The sequence below is a fragment of the Brachycentrus maculatus genome, unplaced genomic scaffold, assembly GCF_059751285.1.
Source record: "Brachycentrus maculatus isolate JH-2025_06_01 unplaced genomic scaffold, ASM5975128v1 h1tg000240l, whole genome shotgun sequence".
NCBI classification, from domain to species: domain Eukaryota; kingdom Metazoa; phylum Arthropoda; class Insecta; order Trichoptera; family Brachycentridae; genus Brachycentrus; species Brachycentrus maculatus.
In genome coordinates, this window is record NW_028280991.1 from 1,572,505 (window position 1) to 1,590,416 (window position 17,912).

Consider the following 17,912-nt stretch of genomic DNA (forward strand, 5'->3'; position numbering starts at 1 on the left):
TGTGAATAGAAAAATGAAAAATACATTAAACAAAATATCATTTTTATTTGTAACGGATTGTAATTTTTCCATCTGAGAGATTATAAGTAGGTAAACAAAATCAATGACATATTCCTGGAAGGTACATTGTACATATATTGGGATGATATTAAAATGAATGCAGTGTAAGAATATGTAATTGTGATGAACTACACAAATATGAATCCAAGATTTCAATATTATATTAACAAAATATGAATGATTATTTTTAAGATCCTTAAGTGAAAAATTGGAAAATAATTGAGGGTTGGCAACAATAAAAATGATAAACGTATATATTTTAATCAGTTATTAGATAGATATAAAAAGAAGAGTTGAAAATTGACAAATATGGAAGGATGATTCTCTGACATGTTTTTATTGTATGCAAGGCACACATGTCCAAGGCTACACTGTGTACATTACCTAAATACTACATACATATCGAGTTCATCAAAACTGACTGGTATTAAAATTTTTGAAACTGTATTTTAATGGATGAGAAGGAAAACTCGTTTACCACATACAAAAAAAATAAATGTAATGTATATAATAGTAAATTGCAAAGAAAGATGTCGGTGACAAAAGACTAAAGGTGTCCGAAAGACCTAGTTGAGTTTAACACTATTTTTAACAATGTTAAAATTCAAATAAGTATCTATTAATTGAAATTGGGAACAATGCTGTGTTAAGATTTTAAAAATAAGGTCAACTCAATAAGACTACAAAAAAATAAACAGTAACTATGTATTGATATATCTATGTCCTAAAACAAAATGTTTAATGATTACAAAGAACAATATTCATAATATACATAAAACAAATTGAATGCTAGATTTTGAGTAAATGTTACATGAAAAGAAAAAGTCCCATAGAACATTTTGGGAGAGAAATAAAATCTCAGTTTCTTCGATAAAAAATAAAGCTTTTTAAGTGATACTATTTTTTAAGAAAAAAAAAACACTTTTGGCTATCAATTTTTTTAGTATCTTTGGTAAAAATATATTTATGACCATTTCAAAATGCAGAATTGAATTATGATTACTTTATTGATTTTTCTACTGGCTGATGAAACAAAAAGTTTTATTTCTATGAAATGAGGTGTACTTTAAACTAATCTAGAAAAAATATTCCTGATAAATAATCAATGTTCTAAAACGCAAACAATGGCTATCCTAAACTACCCAGTCGGGAATCTTCTTCTCGGATAACATTTCGATTGGTCAATTTTCAATTCAGTTGTAAATTGTAGGCTTAACGACATCATTTTGACTTTCTCCCATCTTCGCAGGTGCGGTGTGCGCACATTTCTCTACAAGAGTGCAATCTGCAGTCATTGGCATTGAGCGTGTTCATGTACCAATACTGATAAAGGCAAGTTGTACCAAAGGTGGATACTCTGTCAGTATTATTTTAATTTCTTTGTGCCAAAAATGAGGTCGACATCGGGAGCCCCCTTGGGGTGCTGGTACTTGTGGCGGAAGTGTTGTCCCCTGTTGGGGTTGCCCGTCCCCCCGCTGCCCGTGCTGGTGCCGCCCCCCCCACCACTGCCCCCGCCTTCGGCGCAGTATTCTTCCTCTTCTTGTCTTTCAGTAATATTCAGAGTTAACCTGAAAACACAAAATAACATTTTTCAATCGTCCAGGTACGTAGATGAATACATAAATAGGATTCTGTTTGTGGCATTTATTAGTTACTCAGAAACCCATGCACGTAATAAATTTACTCATCACTAATGCTAGATATAATTTAATTAGAAGAAATTGTTGACTCAAAACAAGTCTGACAATATATAGTACATTGGGCAAAAAATAAATGAAATGTAAACATACAATTAGCACTTGTCATGTATATTTATGGATAGACTTTTTGTATAAGAATATAACTCATTTTTTCAAAAGAGTTTCGTAAACTATTTTAGGACAACCGATTTTGTTTTATTTTTATAGAGTAAAAAATTTATTATTATTATCATATGACTTAAATAAAAATAAAATATCTACCATGGTCCATCATCATTTTTAGTTACCAAATTAGCCCGCAAATAGTGTCACTACGCTTTCATCCTAATAAAGTTTGATGATAAATTCATACCTTTTAACTCTTTCCATTTCTAATCTATCTGCCATAGCTTGTTGTTTTAAGTTAGTTGCTAATTCAGCGGGTGCATCGAAAGATTTATACAGCTGCTTTGTACCTTTTCGTACCATTAAAACAAATTCTACACTATCGTTTCCTTGCTGTAAAAAAAAAAAATAAATAAGTATACAAATATATTCATAAGATTCCTTCATATACAACACAATATGTATATTTGTATTTTATTCTTTGTTACCTAAGAATAAACTATTGATACTGCTCACTCACCAATAATTGCTCGTAGGTTTTTTTCGTTTGCTGACGACAATGCACAGGAACTGAAATATCTCGTTGCGAAGGTCTTCCTTCCCTCTGTCTCTCCGACATGTTATCCAATAGCATTTTTTCTAGAGCGGATTCAAATTCAGTATCTTCTGCCTGGAAGCAAAACATAATGAAATAATTATTTCAACAAAACTTGGAATATCACAGTCAGTTTTAAATGTTTCCAGTATAAAAATAAGTAAATGTATTTATTAAGACGCATACTTGTTTTTGCGGAGGCGACCGCGGGGTATCTTTGTGTTCTACAACAGGAATATCCTCATTTTCAGTCAAGTCTTCTTCATCCGAACTATTGGATACAACTTGGTGATCTGAATTCCCTTCATCATCCGTTTCTACAATTGTTTCCAAACCGTCAGTTTCCGTTCCATCGATATTAGGTTCAGATTCCACTCCCTCTTCGCCTAAATGTGGAAACAAACTCTTCTTTAAGTCTTCAACGGCATCTTTACATTCTTGCCAGGAAGTAAACTGAACTAATTTAGGCCTCAAGTTAGAGAGACATTCCTGGTAGATATTACGCACGTATATAGGAAACGGGTTCTCCTCCGTCCAATAGGGATCCGATTGTTTATACCAGAAGTAATTTTGGAAGAAAATCAAAAAATAGTCGAGTTTTCTTTTACTAGAGCCGCTATTAAAATAAGCACCGCATGTTTCTAAAAGAACACAGACGAGCCGTATTCTGAAAGCGCTGTCGGGCGGGTCGAGGAGCGATTCGATAGAATGGTCCAATGTGACTCCGAAAGTGATGAAGGAATAGAGGGCGTTGAAAATGTCTCTGGAATCGACTAATTTGTAATTGTAGAGTTCCCCGAGGTAGCGAGCCATGGCGATACGGCGCTGGTTGTGTCGGGGGTGCGGGTGCTCCAGCGTGATGCGCAGGTCCTCGAGCACGGCGTCCACCACGCGCGAGCCCACGAGCTCCTGCCAGGCGGCCAGCGCGGCCACCAGCCTTGCGAGGCAGCGCCGCCCCGCGTGCTTCACCTTCCAGCCGCCGGCGAGCCACTGCACCGCCAAAGTGCACAACTCCTCATCGTCCCAATCCAACTTGCGCATCAATCTCAGTGTTTTATCTTCGTTGCTTTTTTGTAAATCCTGATGAAGAATTTTTTGGACAAATCTGTAGAGCGGAGGTTCCTCTTCCCTCGTCAGCGCTGTCGTTTCCGGAGGATTCACATAGTAATATGCATTCTCTATTTGAGTTATGTGACGCGAGTCAGAAATCGATACACTCTGAAACACAATTATTGAATATAAAGCAAAATTATATAAGCTAAGAATTATTACAGTTAATAGTCAAAAACGTGTATGTATATAAATAGATTACCTTGATACGCATCATCTGTTGAAGATATATCGTCATTCTTTGGTGGGTATCTGGTGAACAATATAAAAACCTTCCGCAGGTTTCTAGCAAATTGCAAGCCATTTCAATGTGATGGTGTTTGAAATCGTGTAAAAGAACTTTCAAGCAATAAAGCGCTTCAATTTTGGAGTACAAATTGAACTTCACCAGTTCACCAATAAAACGGACCACTTTAATCTAAAAAAATTGTATTTCCATTATATTACCATGTACGAATACATACCATTACGACATATTGATATGAAGGAAGTTACGAACCTTGGACTCAATATTTATTTGATCCTTCTTACGGACATGATACTTGAAGTCTTGTTTCAACATTTGACTCAAATCATTGCCTATGTCAGGTAAGACGGGATAAAGTATGGCTGCAAATCTGGCATAGAATGGTAAGAGATCCAGTCTGGTACGCGCTACACTAAACAGAACACGAGTCAACTTTTTCCTATTGTGTTTTGTGTTCAAATTCAAAATAAAATCGACAGCAGAATTATCTATGAGCTCCCGGTTCACACAATTAGGCATGTGATTTAAAAATGCTTCCAGTGCATACCTGAAATCAAAGCAATGTTTGTATATTACATTTATCGGATGACAACTGCGACTGTAAAATATATTTGGACAAAAAAAAACACACTTATTAGAAACATTTGATGTTTGCGGTTCCTCCTGTTCAGGTTCTGGAAGGGTGGTAGGATCTTCAGCATCGCTAAATTCTTCTTCCTGAAGCTCCTGATCTAATATTTCTTCTGTTACTGTATCGGGATTCACCTGAAAAGAATATTCAAATAAAAAACAGTCAAAGAACATGAACTACTTGTACTTCTGCATTACAGTCGTAACTGACTTTTACTAAACCATACTTCAGTTTTATTAGATGTAACATCAGAGTTATTCAGCCTTAAGCACTAGGAATTGATTTGAATTGAATTGAATTGAACTTGGCGTATCTGCTACAAGACATGTCGGAGATAATTTGGTCCATGTAGGTTAAGTGGGGTCATCCTCTGTAGTTTGTGCCTTCGCACATGCCTTCCGCAATCATAAGGAGCGGTTCTGGGTGTCAAATATTATGGCTTATCCATTTGACTCACTGTTGTGCTACTTTATTTAGTAAGCATCTAGACTCCCCAGCCCTACTTAATACCTCATTGTTCCCTACATGTTCCGACCAATGAATCTCCAACATGCTTTTGTAGTAAGTACCACATCTCTAGCGCCTCCAGCCAACCTCGTTCTGCCTGAACGATAGTCCATGTTTTGCTCCAGATTAGGGTTTTCAATAAGGTTTTTCCTTATTTTTAAACTAATTTTATAACATTGAAAGAAAAATTAATTTCTTATTGAATGCTTATACCGAGCATATCAATGAAAATCATCGATCATCATGGCTGATGAGTCTTCAAAGAATATGGAAAAAATTATGGAATAATTATAAAACAATTACCTCTTTCTGGGGCTGGTAGTTTGGGAGGAAGACTTTCAGATCAGGTAAACTGGTGTAAAAGCTTCTTGTATCTTCATCCTGCCAGGGATCGTTAGCGGGTAACTTGTGGTCCCCATCACCGACTCCTGGGATAAGATCTCCGGCAGCGCTGGCTAGTGAGGCTGTGGGCATGCATACTATAGGTTCTCCGGCTTCTCCGAGATCTTCACCCAAAATATCAGCAAAGTTTTGAGCACCAATTAATAACCTATCAAAATTTGCCTGCAAAGAATACATATTCAGTTAAAGTTATTTTATATAAGTCAAAATTATTATGAAAATTTCCTTGTTAATGTGTGAATGTGAACACTGTATAGGGTTTTAATTCCATCTATATTAACATTAATTCACCCAATAATTTTTATTAAATGTACTAAAAATAATAAACACTTTTTTGTTTTATGTGCCTAAGTAAATTGAGTCTAATCTCGCTAAATCTAATTCTTAAAAATTTAACCGTGTAATGCTAGGGCTTTTTTTTTTACAAAAGGTGTTTTTAAAAATAAAAATAAAAACACTTTTTGTGTTTTATCTCAAGTTAAACTTTTGTCTGAAACTTAACAGTTTAAAGAAAAATTAATAATTGATTTTTAAAACAGTGAAATATAATTATTAAATAAGCAAACAAAATATGTCCAATCGCAACTGCAGATACATTTTCACAAAACAAAATAATTCATGTTTTATTATATTAACTGGCCAATGGCTTGATAAAAATAGAATGATTAGTGGTGACAGCTAGGAGTCCCACTAGCGTTAGCTAAAATAGGAATGCGTTTGATGAGCGAACTAGTCTAATTTAAGGGCATTACGCAGTTAAATTGTAAAAAAATATTTTAAACAAAAAGGAGACTATTTCTACAATGCTTGTTTGTAATAATAATAATAAAATGTGAGAATTATTTAAGAACCTGCTGTGCTTCCAATTGATCTTTCCTTTCTTGCGATAATTCTCCCCGTGTGTGCAACGTACGTTGATTGGCGATATGAAGCGCCTGCAGTTGCTGCCGTTGCGTGGCGAGGTGTCGAGTCAGGGAAGAAAAATAATCCTTTAAGATGGATCGAACACCGGCTTGCTTCTCGGGAGGTAGAAATGTGCTCCGGGGTAATTCTAAATTATATTCCACCGCCTTGTCCTTGATTTTCTTAGGAACCAAACCGGCATAGTCCTCTCCGCAGTGTTTACAGAAGGTTAGGAGGATATTTATATTGTTATGTTCTTCTTTATCCATATTAATTAGTACTGTAAGGACACATCCCAGCAGTTGTAAACCCAGTTTATTGGTAAATATTCCGCAAGAGATCAACTCGCCGTAGAATCTCAAATCCACTCGCAACTTGGAAGGGTTGGGAATTTTATCGGAAACTTTAAAAGTAAGTATCTTTTGCCAATTCTCGAACAAATTTTGAGAAAACTCCGAGTAGTTTTGATGCAAAATAGAGCACAGCTTAATTGCGGCCGGTATATCGGACATCTTGAGCTTGGCTTCTGTTATTGCGGAGGCGACCTCGGATATGTATTTTGTCAAATTTAGAGTACTAAAATCTTTAATTATTGTATCCAGCTGTGTAGCTGAAAACGTCTTCAACTTCTTAACGAATGTAGTATTTTTCTTTAAGACAGAATCTAATTTAGAGAAATAGCTATCCGGGGGTCGAACGCATTGTTGGTTTTGCTGTCGTAACTCAGCTTTGTGCTTCAATCGGGCATCAAACTCGGCAATGAACTCCAAAACCGTCTTCTTCTCCTCATCGTCATTGGAAGCGATCTCCTCGACATTGCTATCACTCGGGGGTTCATCCTTCTTTTCAGACGATTCCATCTTTCATCTGCAAACAGATAAGATTATTTTGGTGCACGTGAGAAAACAGTGTATTTTATTTTCGAACAGGTAGCAGAAAATTATGAAATTATTTCAAATATGATAAAATTGTAATAATAACCAACATTGCTTCAATGTAAATAATAGAATCAAACATAAATACCGGAAAGGTTCAAGGCATGTGGGGATATATTTTTTTTTTTTTTCTGAACAAAATCATTGTATAGTGCAAGTTGCAGTAGATAAAGATTACAAATACATTATTGTGAAACAAGATTAATACAGTTTTTTCCAAAAGCCCTGCAGAGATAACGACATGTACTTTTTAAACGTATTTTTTTTATTCTTTCAAAACAAAAAGATGACACTTTTATACTCACAAATATATTTATTCCGCTTTTATCATATATAATATTTTTATTATTTATTTCCGTCATTTGACCACACGTCTCAAAAAACGAATTAAGCCAAACCTGGCAAGAACCAGCTGTCAAAATTCATTCATACCTCATTGGCATAGAAATTTATGTAGAAATAAAAATATTGTTGATTCTTCTTCTTCTTTTTGTTTAATGGTTGTTACTGCGATAAAGACACAGCGAAGAGAATATTTTTTTAAACCAATAGACAATCGTATAACTTGGACGAAATGTCATTGCAATGTGATTTTGACAGATAAAAACTTAATATTTATCAATCGTATTTTTTAAACTTACACACATTAATTATAGTCAGTTACGACCAAATAATGATATAAATAGTAAACGCTAACAATATTTCTTGGTAAAATTAACTCCTTATTCATAATTAACATGTGCGGAATTTTCTGCAATGTCAAATACCCACCCAACCTTAACATATGTTGTGCATTAAACAAGGTCTGTTTATTTTTCGCTAGACTTAGTATTTTTTCAGTGGCTTATAATAATTTACCCTATGATATATTTTTAGAAAAGTAAAGTTGGAGAAATGCTGAGTTGTAGAGGACCTGATGCGTGTTTTTCTTTAGTTTCTGATAATTCTACAATTAAGTATTCTATTACTATGATTGGCAAAACATTGTGGATGCAAGGAATAGAACCGAGAAAACAGCCGATAGAATCTCATCAAGGAGCGCTTCTCTTCAACGGAGATATATTTAAAAACGAGTGGGAAAAAGGTGTTAGTGACACTGAAGAAATAATGAATAGTCTCGATAAGATAACAGTTAGTCAAAGATATCACTTTAAATTATATTTCTTTTCTTTTTATTAAATCTTTTTTTACTTTTTTTATTTAAAAAAAATTAATTTAAAAAATTATTTGTAGGCGTCATGTTTTTCAGAGAACGATATTATGACGATTTTTAGAGATTTGAATGGTCCATTCAGTCTCATTTATTGGGATAAAAAAAATAACCACCTTTATTTTTGCCGAGATTGTTTCGGACGAAAAAGTCTACTTATATATTGCAAAGAAAATAATGAACTTATTTTGAGCAGCGTATTAGGTAACCAATTTTTATTTTATTTTACTTGCTTCAATATAATAAACTTTCTTATTTAGCCCATGACAAAATTACAGCTAAACAGGAAATTTATGATCTACTGATGGTACCCTGACCTTATGCCATTTGAAAAAATATATAAGCATATATTTTTTTGAAAAATATATACACCGTATAATTATGATCCATTTACTTTTTAAATACTATTGTTTATACTGTACCTGCTGGGATCGTCTTTCAGTATTTTGGTATTTAAACTGAGATATAAGAAAGGAATGTAAGACTAAACAAGGGATAATTGAAAAGATTAGGAAGAGTTCTATAAGGTGGTATAGACATGTGGAGCGAATGAATAGCGAGAGAATGACTAAGAAAATGTATGTGGCGAATGTAAGCGGGAAAACAGAACGAGGACGAAAAAGATTTGGCACGATCAGATCAATCAGAACCTTAAATCTGGTGGTGTCGTAAGTCTGCGTAATCGGAGGGCATGTATGACTAGATGTGTGGATGTGAAGGAGACAAGGAGTGTATGTCAGGACAGAAGAGTGTGGCATTTCATCTTTTCCCTGCGGAGAAACGGCGTGATGGTAGTAGTAGTAGTGGTAATTAAAAAATCTTTAGCCCTTTTGTTTTTCAGGAAAGGAATTCAAAAATGCTGTCGAACTCCCAACAGGATATATTTATCTCTTAGATTTAAATAATAATAAAATTAAACAATGTTCTTGGTCAGAAAATTTATCAAACATCCAATTTCTGCCTTTGGATGATTGGTTTTCAACTTTGAATACTGAAATTAACAGTTTTAGTTATATACCTAATTCCATTAGTGACAAGGTGAGAACCCATTTATTTCCCTTTCAGTTAAAATTAATGATTAAAAAATTAACGATTTGTTTATTGCTCAGTGTTATGGTTTCTAATAACATGTTATTTTCAGGATCTCAACCTTTTGGCAAAAATCGAGCATTTGTCAGATAACATACCTTGCCGTATTGCATTTCTAAAAACCCTATTAAACGAAGACTCATTAGCTCATAACGTGCAAAAGCTAATAGATCTTTTATCAAACAGTGTTAAAACCCGTGTTATCACACAACCGGGTGTGTGTAAGGACTGCGTCTTTAAGACAACAAAATGTATTTCACATTGCACAGTTGGAATTCTGTTTTCTGGAGGGCTGGATTGTACAATATTAGCTGCGTTGGCTCACAGGCATGTTCCAGTTGCCGAATCCATAGATTTATTAAATGTCGCCTTCGAACATAAAAACTGTGCCGATTTTCAAGTACCTGATAGGTTGACATCAGTTCAGTCATTAGAGGAATTGAAGAAGCTTTTTCCAGAAAGGTGATATTTAAATCAATATTAATATTTGTTTTGTGACTCCTATCTGATCAAAGTAATTGATATATTATTGTCCTTTTAGAAAATGGAATTTGATTGAAGTGAATGTTACAATTCAAGAACTAAAAGATAAACAAATGGATATTATTGGGGATTTAGTATTTCCTTTACAGTCAATACTCGATGAGAGTTTAGGTTCTGCATTATGGTTTGCAGCCAGAGGTGAAACGTCTAATTATATATCAACGAGCAGGGTAAATAAAATACTTTAAATAGTTTTTACTAAAAAAAATCTCAATATAATATTATTTTTAATATCATATTAATCAATTTGTAGGTTAGAGCAGTATCAAAAATAATTAATATTCATGAACATTTTTTTTAAATTATGTATTTGGATGATGAAATTTTATAATCCTGGTCAATTTATTATGTCATTAAAAAAAAATACAGTATGGAACTTAAGCTAAAGGCATATTTTCTAGGTTGTATTAATGGGTATGGGTGCAGATGAACTCTTTGGAGGATATACAAGACATAGAAATGCATACAAGAGAGGCGGATGGACCACCCTTGAACAAGAATTACAGATGGATTGGCAACGTTTGCCATATCGGAATCTGGCCAGAGATGATCGTGTTGTTAGCCATCACGGACGACAGCCTAGAATGCCCTACCTGGATGAAAACTTCTTAGATTTCGTTTTAAGTTTGAAGCCATGGGAAAGGTATTATGCATACATGTAGTATAATTTTTAAATCTAGTAAGGAAAAATGTTTAAGATTTTTTCTCACATATTTTCATTACCTTTTAATGTACTGTGTAAAAAATACCTTTTCAACACTGTCTAGTAATCTTAAATGACCCATACAAATATTCCTGTACAGTTTAGAAAAAAAACCTTGGTTTTAAATACGACAACCGGATGGTTCTTAATTTACTTTGTATGTATGCCATTAAGTTTCAATCCCTCATGAACTATTAATGTTTTTAAAAAATACCCTTGTGTCTACACACATTTCTAATGTTTTAAATGTCTTATGGGGTAGGTCTTTTTAAGATTAAGATACATATTTAGGTGTATTTACTCAAATGGTGCTACTAACTGTATATTTCTTTACATAAATCAAGGGTTCTGTTTCTTATTATTTTCTTCACATAACTCTATTAAATTTTAATTAAGACAGTTTTTTGTTGTTGTCTGTGTTTCCTAACTTTTCTCAGTTAGTATTTATTTAATTTTACAGATGTTTCCCAAGTGCAAAATGTGGACCAGGAACAGGTGACAAAATGTTGTTGCGATTAGCTGCCATGAAACTTGGATTGGAATGTGCAGCCGTTTTTCCAAAAAGAGCCATTCAGTTTGGCTCGAGAATAGCAAATAAAAAAGACAATGCTAATGATATATCTCAGAGACTTACCCAAATCATATTATAAGTAAATAAATAATAATTTCTCAGCGCAGTAGATGCGAGCTGGCGTGTTTAAAATGACCCTGCATCCCATAAAGTTTATAATTTTGTGTTTTTTACTGCAAGGATATTTTTTAGTTAAGCTTTAATAATAAATAGCACAAATAGAAGTTGCAAAGGGCACATGTTTTTGAAGCGCTATTGTTTATTGTATAGTATTACATATTTTACCAAAAATTTATAAGAGTGTACATGAAAAAAAAATGTGTCTCATTTTTACCCCTTAAATTTATTCATTGTATTTATGTTTGTATTGCATGCAGTTTTATATTATGTATATACTCACACAATTTATTTTACCAACACCTGTGTTTTATTCTTCATGGTGGGTGGTTGCCCAAACGATCAGCGGTAACTAATCAGGTGGTAACTAAAGAATGCACAACCATGCATTCTTTAATTGCACATTCTTAACTGTTCTAACTAGTGATTTGATACTACACTTGTAGGATCAAATCATGCGTTAGAACAGTTAAGATAGTGCCCCTGCGCAGTAGTGTGACAAGTCATATAATATTTCTTTTAACATGCGCAGAGTTAGCCTGTGATGCGTAGTGCTTCTAAAACAAATTAAAAAACAACAACAAAAACTTATTATAAAATATTTAGATAAACACCAATTTTATTGAAGCTTGAACCGAAGTTTATATGAAAATAAGTTGCCTTTGAAAATTAAAAATCCGCCAAGACCATTGTTGAAGATAGTTCAATGCTGTAATTGCAATGGGTATTTAAAGAAGTACTATATTCTAAAGCACCTTGGCCTTGTGTTCGCTATTGTTTAAATTCTTATTTCTTCCATGTGCAATTTCTGCAGGTGATAAATCATGGGTTGTACAGGATATTGCCCATTTTTCTGAAAAAGTCCATGAACATTCATTGTCTCAAATCATATGTACATAATACATGCATTGTCTATGAAGGAACGTCTTTAGAAAGCATTGTAAATACAAAGGAGTTTCTAAGACAATCTAAAATGATTTGTTGGATGATTTTGGACGACTGTCATGAGAAAATTTTACATGAAATTCTTGGGGCCGTTTTTTTTTCAATCTAAGCTGATGACAACTGATGTTTTAACTTTAACCCAATTGGTTTTAACTGTACAAAATGAATCAGATTGAGTGATCTATGAACGATTTTGGAAATACCAATCTTCTATTGGCCAAATCGCATCAGAATATCCCAAGTAATATTAAATAAAATAATTCAATCTAATAAGGAAAAAATTGATAATAGATTTTCAGTGCAAAGTTTGATGTAACAAATCTTGAATGTTAAAAAAAAACATTTTTTAAGGAGATAGTAAAAACAGAATATCTTTGGTAAAAATATTACATAGCGCAATATATTTTTCACACCTAATTGTAATCATACGCAAGGAATCTAAAAAATAAAAATTGCACATATCGGACAATTATAAGTCTTTACTTGTAATAAATTATGACACTGATAGGAAAATAATATAATGAAAAAAATATTTATTAAATACAAAAACATGTAAAAATAGTTTAATATTTGTATAAAATTTTTACACATTTGAACTTGTATGGTATACTTTTTTTGTACTACTTTCAGCTAAGCGTATTGTATTTTAGTAATAGAGATAAAGTTATTTTGGATTGCAGCAAATTACGAATCTCAGGATTTTAATTCAGCAATTGTATCAACTGTAACACAATCAGGCTTATCTGCATGTTTCTCCAAAGGTTTCTTATCTATTTCTGGGACAGTCATAGAGCAATTATTTTTGATATGCTTCGTCAAGCCCCCGTGTGAAGTATAGGTCTTGTCGCAATTCTTGCAGCTATAAGGTCTCACTCCCGTGTGAGTTCGCATATGAGTGTGAACATCGGCTGATCGTTTAAACCGTCTATCGCAACGCTGGCATTTGAATTTTTTTTCATCCGAGTGAATTCTTTTGTGCCGGGATAAATCTTGATTTTTCGTAAAGGGACGGCCGCATATTTCGCAAACAAACGGTTTTGTTCCGGAATGTGAACGTAAATGTATTACTAAATGGTCAGTTCGCGTATAGCGCTTGGGACATAATGAACATTGAATCGGTTTAACAGTCAAGTGTGACAATAAATGCGCTTTGAGAATTGGTTTTGATTTGTATATGTGACCACATTTCTCGCACTGGAAAGAATTTAATGTTTTTTTAATGACTTCAACCGGCTTAACATCGGTATTATTATTCAATGCTTTCGAGAATTCGTGCCCTTTTGGCCTACTTTTTCTTTTTATTTCGTTTTGAAAATTGACATCAGATTTAATATTTTTTAATTGGTCTGTTTCATGAGTATTATCACATTTCGGTGATTGCTCTGCATCTTCTTGTTTCGTTTTTACATTTTGTTCATAAATTTGGCAATCATCTGCAGAATATTCCATATCATAACTGTCTTCTTCTAATTTGATAGCTCCTTCTTCCTTTACTGTGAGATTCTGATCTAGTTCGGTTGTGCTTTCCACATTACTTAACAAAGTCCTTAATATTTCATATTTCGCCCCATCTTTGTTTTTTGGGGTCTCACTGTCATTATATTCCATTTTAGGTATTATTGTGCATTTCATTTCAGTCTTCAATAATTTTCTCAATGTTTCATCCGTGGTTTCACATTTTCTCTTAAAATTATAAAACTCTTCTAATTTTAACTTACAGATATCGCATATCAAGGAAGGTAAACCATCATGTTTTTTAATCTAAAAATAAAACATAAAATATTAAAATGCTTTGTTTTATGCAATAAGTAAAAAAAAAGATTTGATGGAGGAAATATTGAAAAGCTTTCCCTAATATGTATGTATGCCATTAAACTGTGTCGGGTTGTGGTCCCGTGGTTAGTGTCGCAGACTCTTGAGTCAGAGTTTCTGGGTTCGAACCCACTCTACCACAATTTGATACCTATTTCTAATAATGAGCCGCTTAGGCTCACATAAATAGTATGCAATTTAAGTATTTTTGTAAATAATCAAAACACAAATATTTCCCGTTTAAAAAAAAAAAACTTGCAATAGCATACTGATTAGCCTATATAATATATTGACTGAATTTTTGTAATTCTATCATTTATGATTTTAACAATTTGGGTGATTTCTACTCAGGTGTAATCCATATATAATTATTCATTTGAGAATGATACAGGATTTGTTTATAAAATTTGAGTATAGTTTTTATACTAGAATTGTAAAAACAAAACCAGCTTGTATAGCAAAACCATTTATTAAATAACATATGTATGTAACAAATCTTACATTTATGACCGCACAAGCCATTGCTTTAATATCTAAAGGAACATCATTGCAGGTATCAAAAATATACGACAAATCCGTCTTATTCATACATAATCGACACATATTTTGAAGTTGGGATGCCATTTCGTAAAATACAGTGTCTTCAATTATTCAGCTTCATTTGAGATTCTCAGATACATAACAATTTAGAATATTGCTTTGCAAACTGTTAAGAAATTAAACTTTAAGCATCAGCAATGCTCTGTTCAAGCATAAATAAAGAATAATGCGAAAATATGAACAAGCTTGCGAAATCCTAATGTCACTTTATTGGTTTATTATGCTAAAAATATCAAAGATTACATTCGATTGTACACTTAAAACCAGGTTTGTTTTGACATTGCATGACAGCACAGACCAAAGACTATATACTAGAACTGCCATAGACTACTAAATAGCAGAGATAAAATTCCAGAACCGTTATTTAGGTTTAACCTTTTGTTACCAAAATCTGAACTTTCACTGGCTTTCAAAACTAGCAAGAAATATCGGATCTTACGTCATGATTTATAAGATTAATGTTATAAAGCAGGTATTTCATCACCAATATCAATTAATTTCATCCTAAGTTTCAGAAAAGTAATGGTTTCTATGTGCTGCTCATTATCAGCTACATTTTTACCTTTTTACGTGTTCTTCTTTTAACCGGTTGGCCCCACATTTATGTCTATGCCAGGGGTTCCCAAAGTAGGCGCCGCGGTGCCCTGGTGCGCCGTAGAAAGTAAAGAGTGCGCCGTAGAAAGTAAAGAAGGGCGCCGCTGGCGACGGGATTTGATAATTGTGTATATATAGTTATGGACCTTTAGTGTTGGAAAGGGTTCTTATAAATCATGACGTCAGATCCGATATTTTTTCCTAGTTTTGAAAGCCGGTATATCGGATTTTGGTTACCAAAGGGTTAAACCTTAATAACGGTTCTGGATTTTTGTCTCTTCTAGCAGTTCTAGTCAGTTTTATGAATTAGTTGATCTGTGACTCATGAATTACTTGAAATTATAGTAACTTTAAACATAGAGTAAATCCACTCACGAGTAGGCATAAGCTTTGAAACTCAAAAAGTTGAAGCCTGAGAAGTCACGATAAGCGGTGTTGCATAAGCCGTAGCTAGATTTCAGAGTCACTTGGACGTTAGGTAATTCAAAAAAAATCTAGTATCCTGCGAGTTGTGAGTGACGACTTAGATATTTCGAGTGGGAATCTGAAGCTAACTAGCAAATGGGGATTCGACGGGTCTTCATCACAAAGCAATTATAAGCAGAGCAGCGAACTGACAGAATTTGATGAGTCATCGGTATTCATGACGAGCCTTGTTCCTTTGAAGCTGGAGTCGAGCGATGTGGTCATATGGAAAAATCCGAAGCCATCTTCGACGTTTTACTGCAGGCCTGTTGAATTCCAGTTTGCGAAAGAAACTATTGACTTTGTCAAACAAGAAAAAAAATGCAATGAAGGAAGAAATACAAAATTTGGTTGGTTCAAAATTACTCACGACCTGCACATGACAATGATTGATGGCGAAGTGGCTACTATTATTACAGACACTCCATCTGCAGCTACCTGCAATGTATGTCTTGCGAAACCGAGTGAGATGAATAACCTGTTCGAGATGATGTATACCAATATGGACTCTCGTCACTTCATATGTGGATACGAAGCATGAAGTGTCTGCTTCACATATCTTATAATTTAGATTTCAAGATGCGGTGTGCAGGAAATGAGAACAAGAACCTTAAGCAGGCAAGGAAGGAAATGACACAATTTGAGTTTAAACAGCAGATGGCACTGTTGATAGACATTGTAAAACAGGGATTTGGAACTACCAATGACAGGAACACGGCAAGAAAATTCTTTAGGGAATACGTGAAGACTGCCTCACGAAGATCGATGAAGATTTAATAAAACACTTTGCAGTCATCTTGCAAGTGATATCTTCTAGAAATGCTATCAACATAGACAGTTTCCAGGAATACTTCAGGGAGACAGCTGAGCTTTTTGTGCATCTTTACCCCTGGTACAACATGCCAGCCAATATACATAAGATGCTGATTCATGAGGTGAAATTTGCAAGCATTTCTCTTGCCTTCCCATCCGGTTTTTGTCAGAAGAAGCAGCTGAAGCAAGAAACAAGGACTTTCGTAATACAGAGAGCGTCACACAAGAAAAATGGGGAGAATACAAAATAATGAAGATATTCTACATATATTATTTCTCGAAATAATATATCAATATGATCTACAAAGTTAATGCTTTCAATATTCAAAACATATTCTACATAATTTTTTGATAACTTCTGATCCCTACATATCCCACGTTAGACCTAAATCAATAAATTAAATTTATATCCAGAAGCTATGGAGCTACTAGCGTCAGAAGAAGTAGTGGAAGAAGAGATTGATATCAGCAGTTCCAGAAAACGTGCCAGATCCTTTAGAATTTTCAGGGCAAGCATTTGTTTTTTAAGTTTCTGTTTACATGTCCTTTTTTATTATTTTGTATTTATTTTTATATTGGTTTACAAAGGTAATGTTGTTTTTCTTTCTTTTTATTATGTTTATATAGGTAACCTTGGTTTTCTTGTATGTTTTTTGTTATTGTTATTATTGTCTTGTATAAATTGTTTTCTAAAGAAAACAACACAAAAGGCATCTAATGCAGTAGATTTTCAATAAAAATATTAAAACCACTCACTTAAGTATTATTATTACATTTATTATTTCTCAGGTAGGTGTACATATGGTTATATTTCTAATGTATTCCTTAGTTGAAAATCCTGTACCGAGAATACATTTTACAGGTTATTTTCATTTTTTCCAAAAAATGGTTTTACTATATTTTGTTGGAAGTATTTGATAGTAGGTAAAATATAAAAGGTAAGAACGCAACAAATTATTCGAACCCGGGCAGCATTAAATAAAAACTATATTGGCCCAGCCGTCAAAACAAGTTATGCTCAAAAAAAAAATTCATTCCTTGCGCCAAAAATATTTAATTTGCTGCCTGAAACCATTAAGATTTCCAGGAGTGATCAGGTCTTTAAGAACAGTGTCCGTCGATGGTTGCTTAGCATTGGAAGGGACAAGGTAGAAAGTGAATTAATTAAAGTCTAGGTGTAATTATCTTTTTGAAAAACCTTTAAACTGTAAATTATTTTTGTATCTCCTGTATGTTATGTTTATAATCTAATAAT

At 33.6% G+C, this 17,912-nt stretch overlaps 3 protein-coding genes across 5 annotated transcripts; 1 reads left to right on the forward strand and 2 right to left on the reverse strand.

Annotated features, from left to right (window-relative positions):
- Window positions 1–21: 21 nt before the first annotated feature.
- Window positions 22–7,656, reverse strand: Upf2 (UPF2 regulator of nonsense mediated mRNA decay). The gene is made up of 10 exons (XM_088264905.1): window positions 7,501–7,656; window positions 6,209–7,127; window positions 5,259–5,519; window positions 4,449–4,582; window positions 4,070–4,364; window positions 3,773–3,988; window positions 2,647–3,678; window positions 2,386–2,535; window positions 2,113–2,258; window positions 22–1,628 (listed from the first exon to the last, which is right to left on the reverse strand). Exons 2-10 carry the CDS (start codon window positions 7,118–7,120, stop codon window positions 1,427–1,429), a joined length of 3,348 nt encoding a protein of 1,115 aa, XP_088121031.1. The 5' UTR covers window positions 7,121–7,127; window positions 7,501–7,656; the 3' UTR covers window positions 22–1,426.
- Window positions 7,657–7,771: 115 nt separating this feature from the next.
- Window positions 7,772–11,728, forward strand: LOC148306490 (asparagine synthetase domain-containing protein CG17486). 3 transcript variants are annotated; one of them, XM_088264894.1, is made up of 8 exons: window positions 7,772–7,998; window positions 8,072–8,326; window positions 8,429–8,609; window positions 9,247–9,443; window positions 9,547–9,956; window positions 10,036–10,207; window positions 10,439–10,680; window positions 11,201–11,728. In XM_088264894.1, the coding sequence occupies exons 1-8, from the start codon at window positions 7,933–7,935 to the stop codon at window positions 11,388–11,390; spliced, it is 1,713 nt and encodes a 570-aa protein (XP_088121020.1). In that variant the 5' UTR covers window positions 7,772–7,932; the 3' UTR covers window positions 11,391–11,728. The 3 variants fall into 3 exon arrangements, with proteins under 3 accessions (XP_088121020.1, XP_088121021.1, XP_088121022.1); XM_088264895.1 differs by lacking the exon at window positions 8,072–8,326; XM_088264896.1 differs by lacking the exons at window positions 8,072–8,326; window positions 8,429–8,609.
- A 1,115-nt stretch (window positions 11,729–12,843) lies between these two features.
- Window positions 12,844–15,063, reverse strand: LOC148306491 (uncharacterized). Its single transcript, XM_088264924.1, has 2 exons — window positions 14,687–15,063; window positions 12,844–14,134 (listed from the first exon to the last, which is right to left on the reverse strand). The coding sequence occupies exons 1-2, from the start codon at window positions 14,807–14,809 to the stop codon at window positions 13,067–13,069; spliced, it is 1,191 nt and encodes a 396-aa protein (XP_088121050.1). The 5' UTR covers window positions 14,810–15,063; the 3' UTR covers window positions 12,844–13,066.
- Window positions 15,064–17,912: the final 2,849 nt, after the last annotated feature.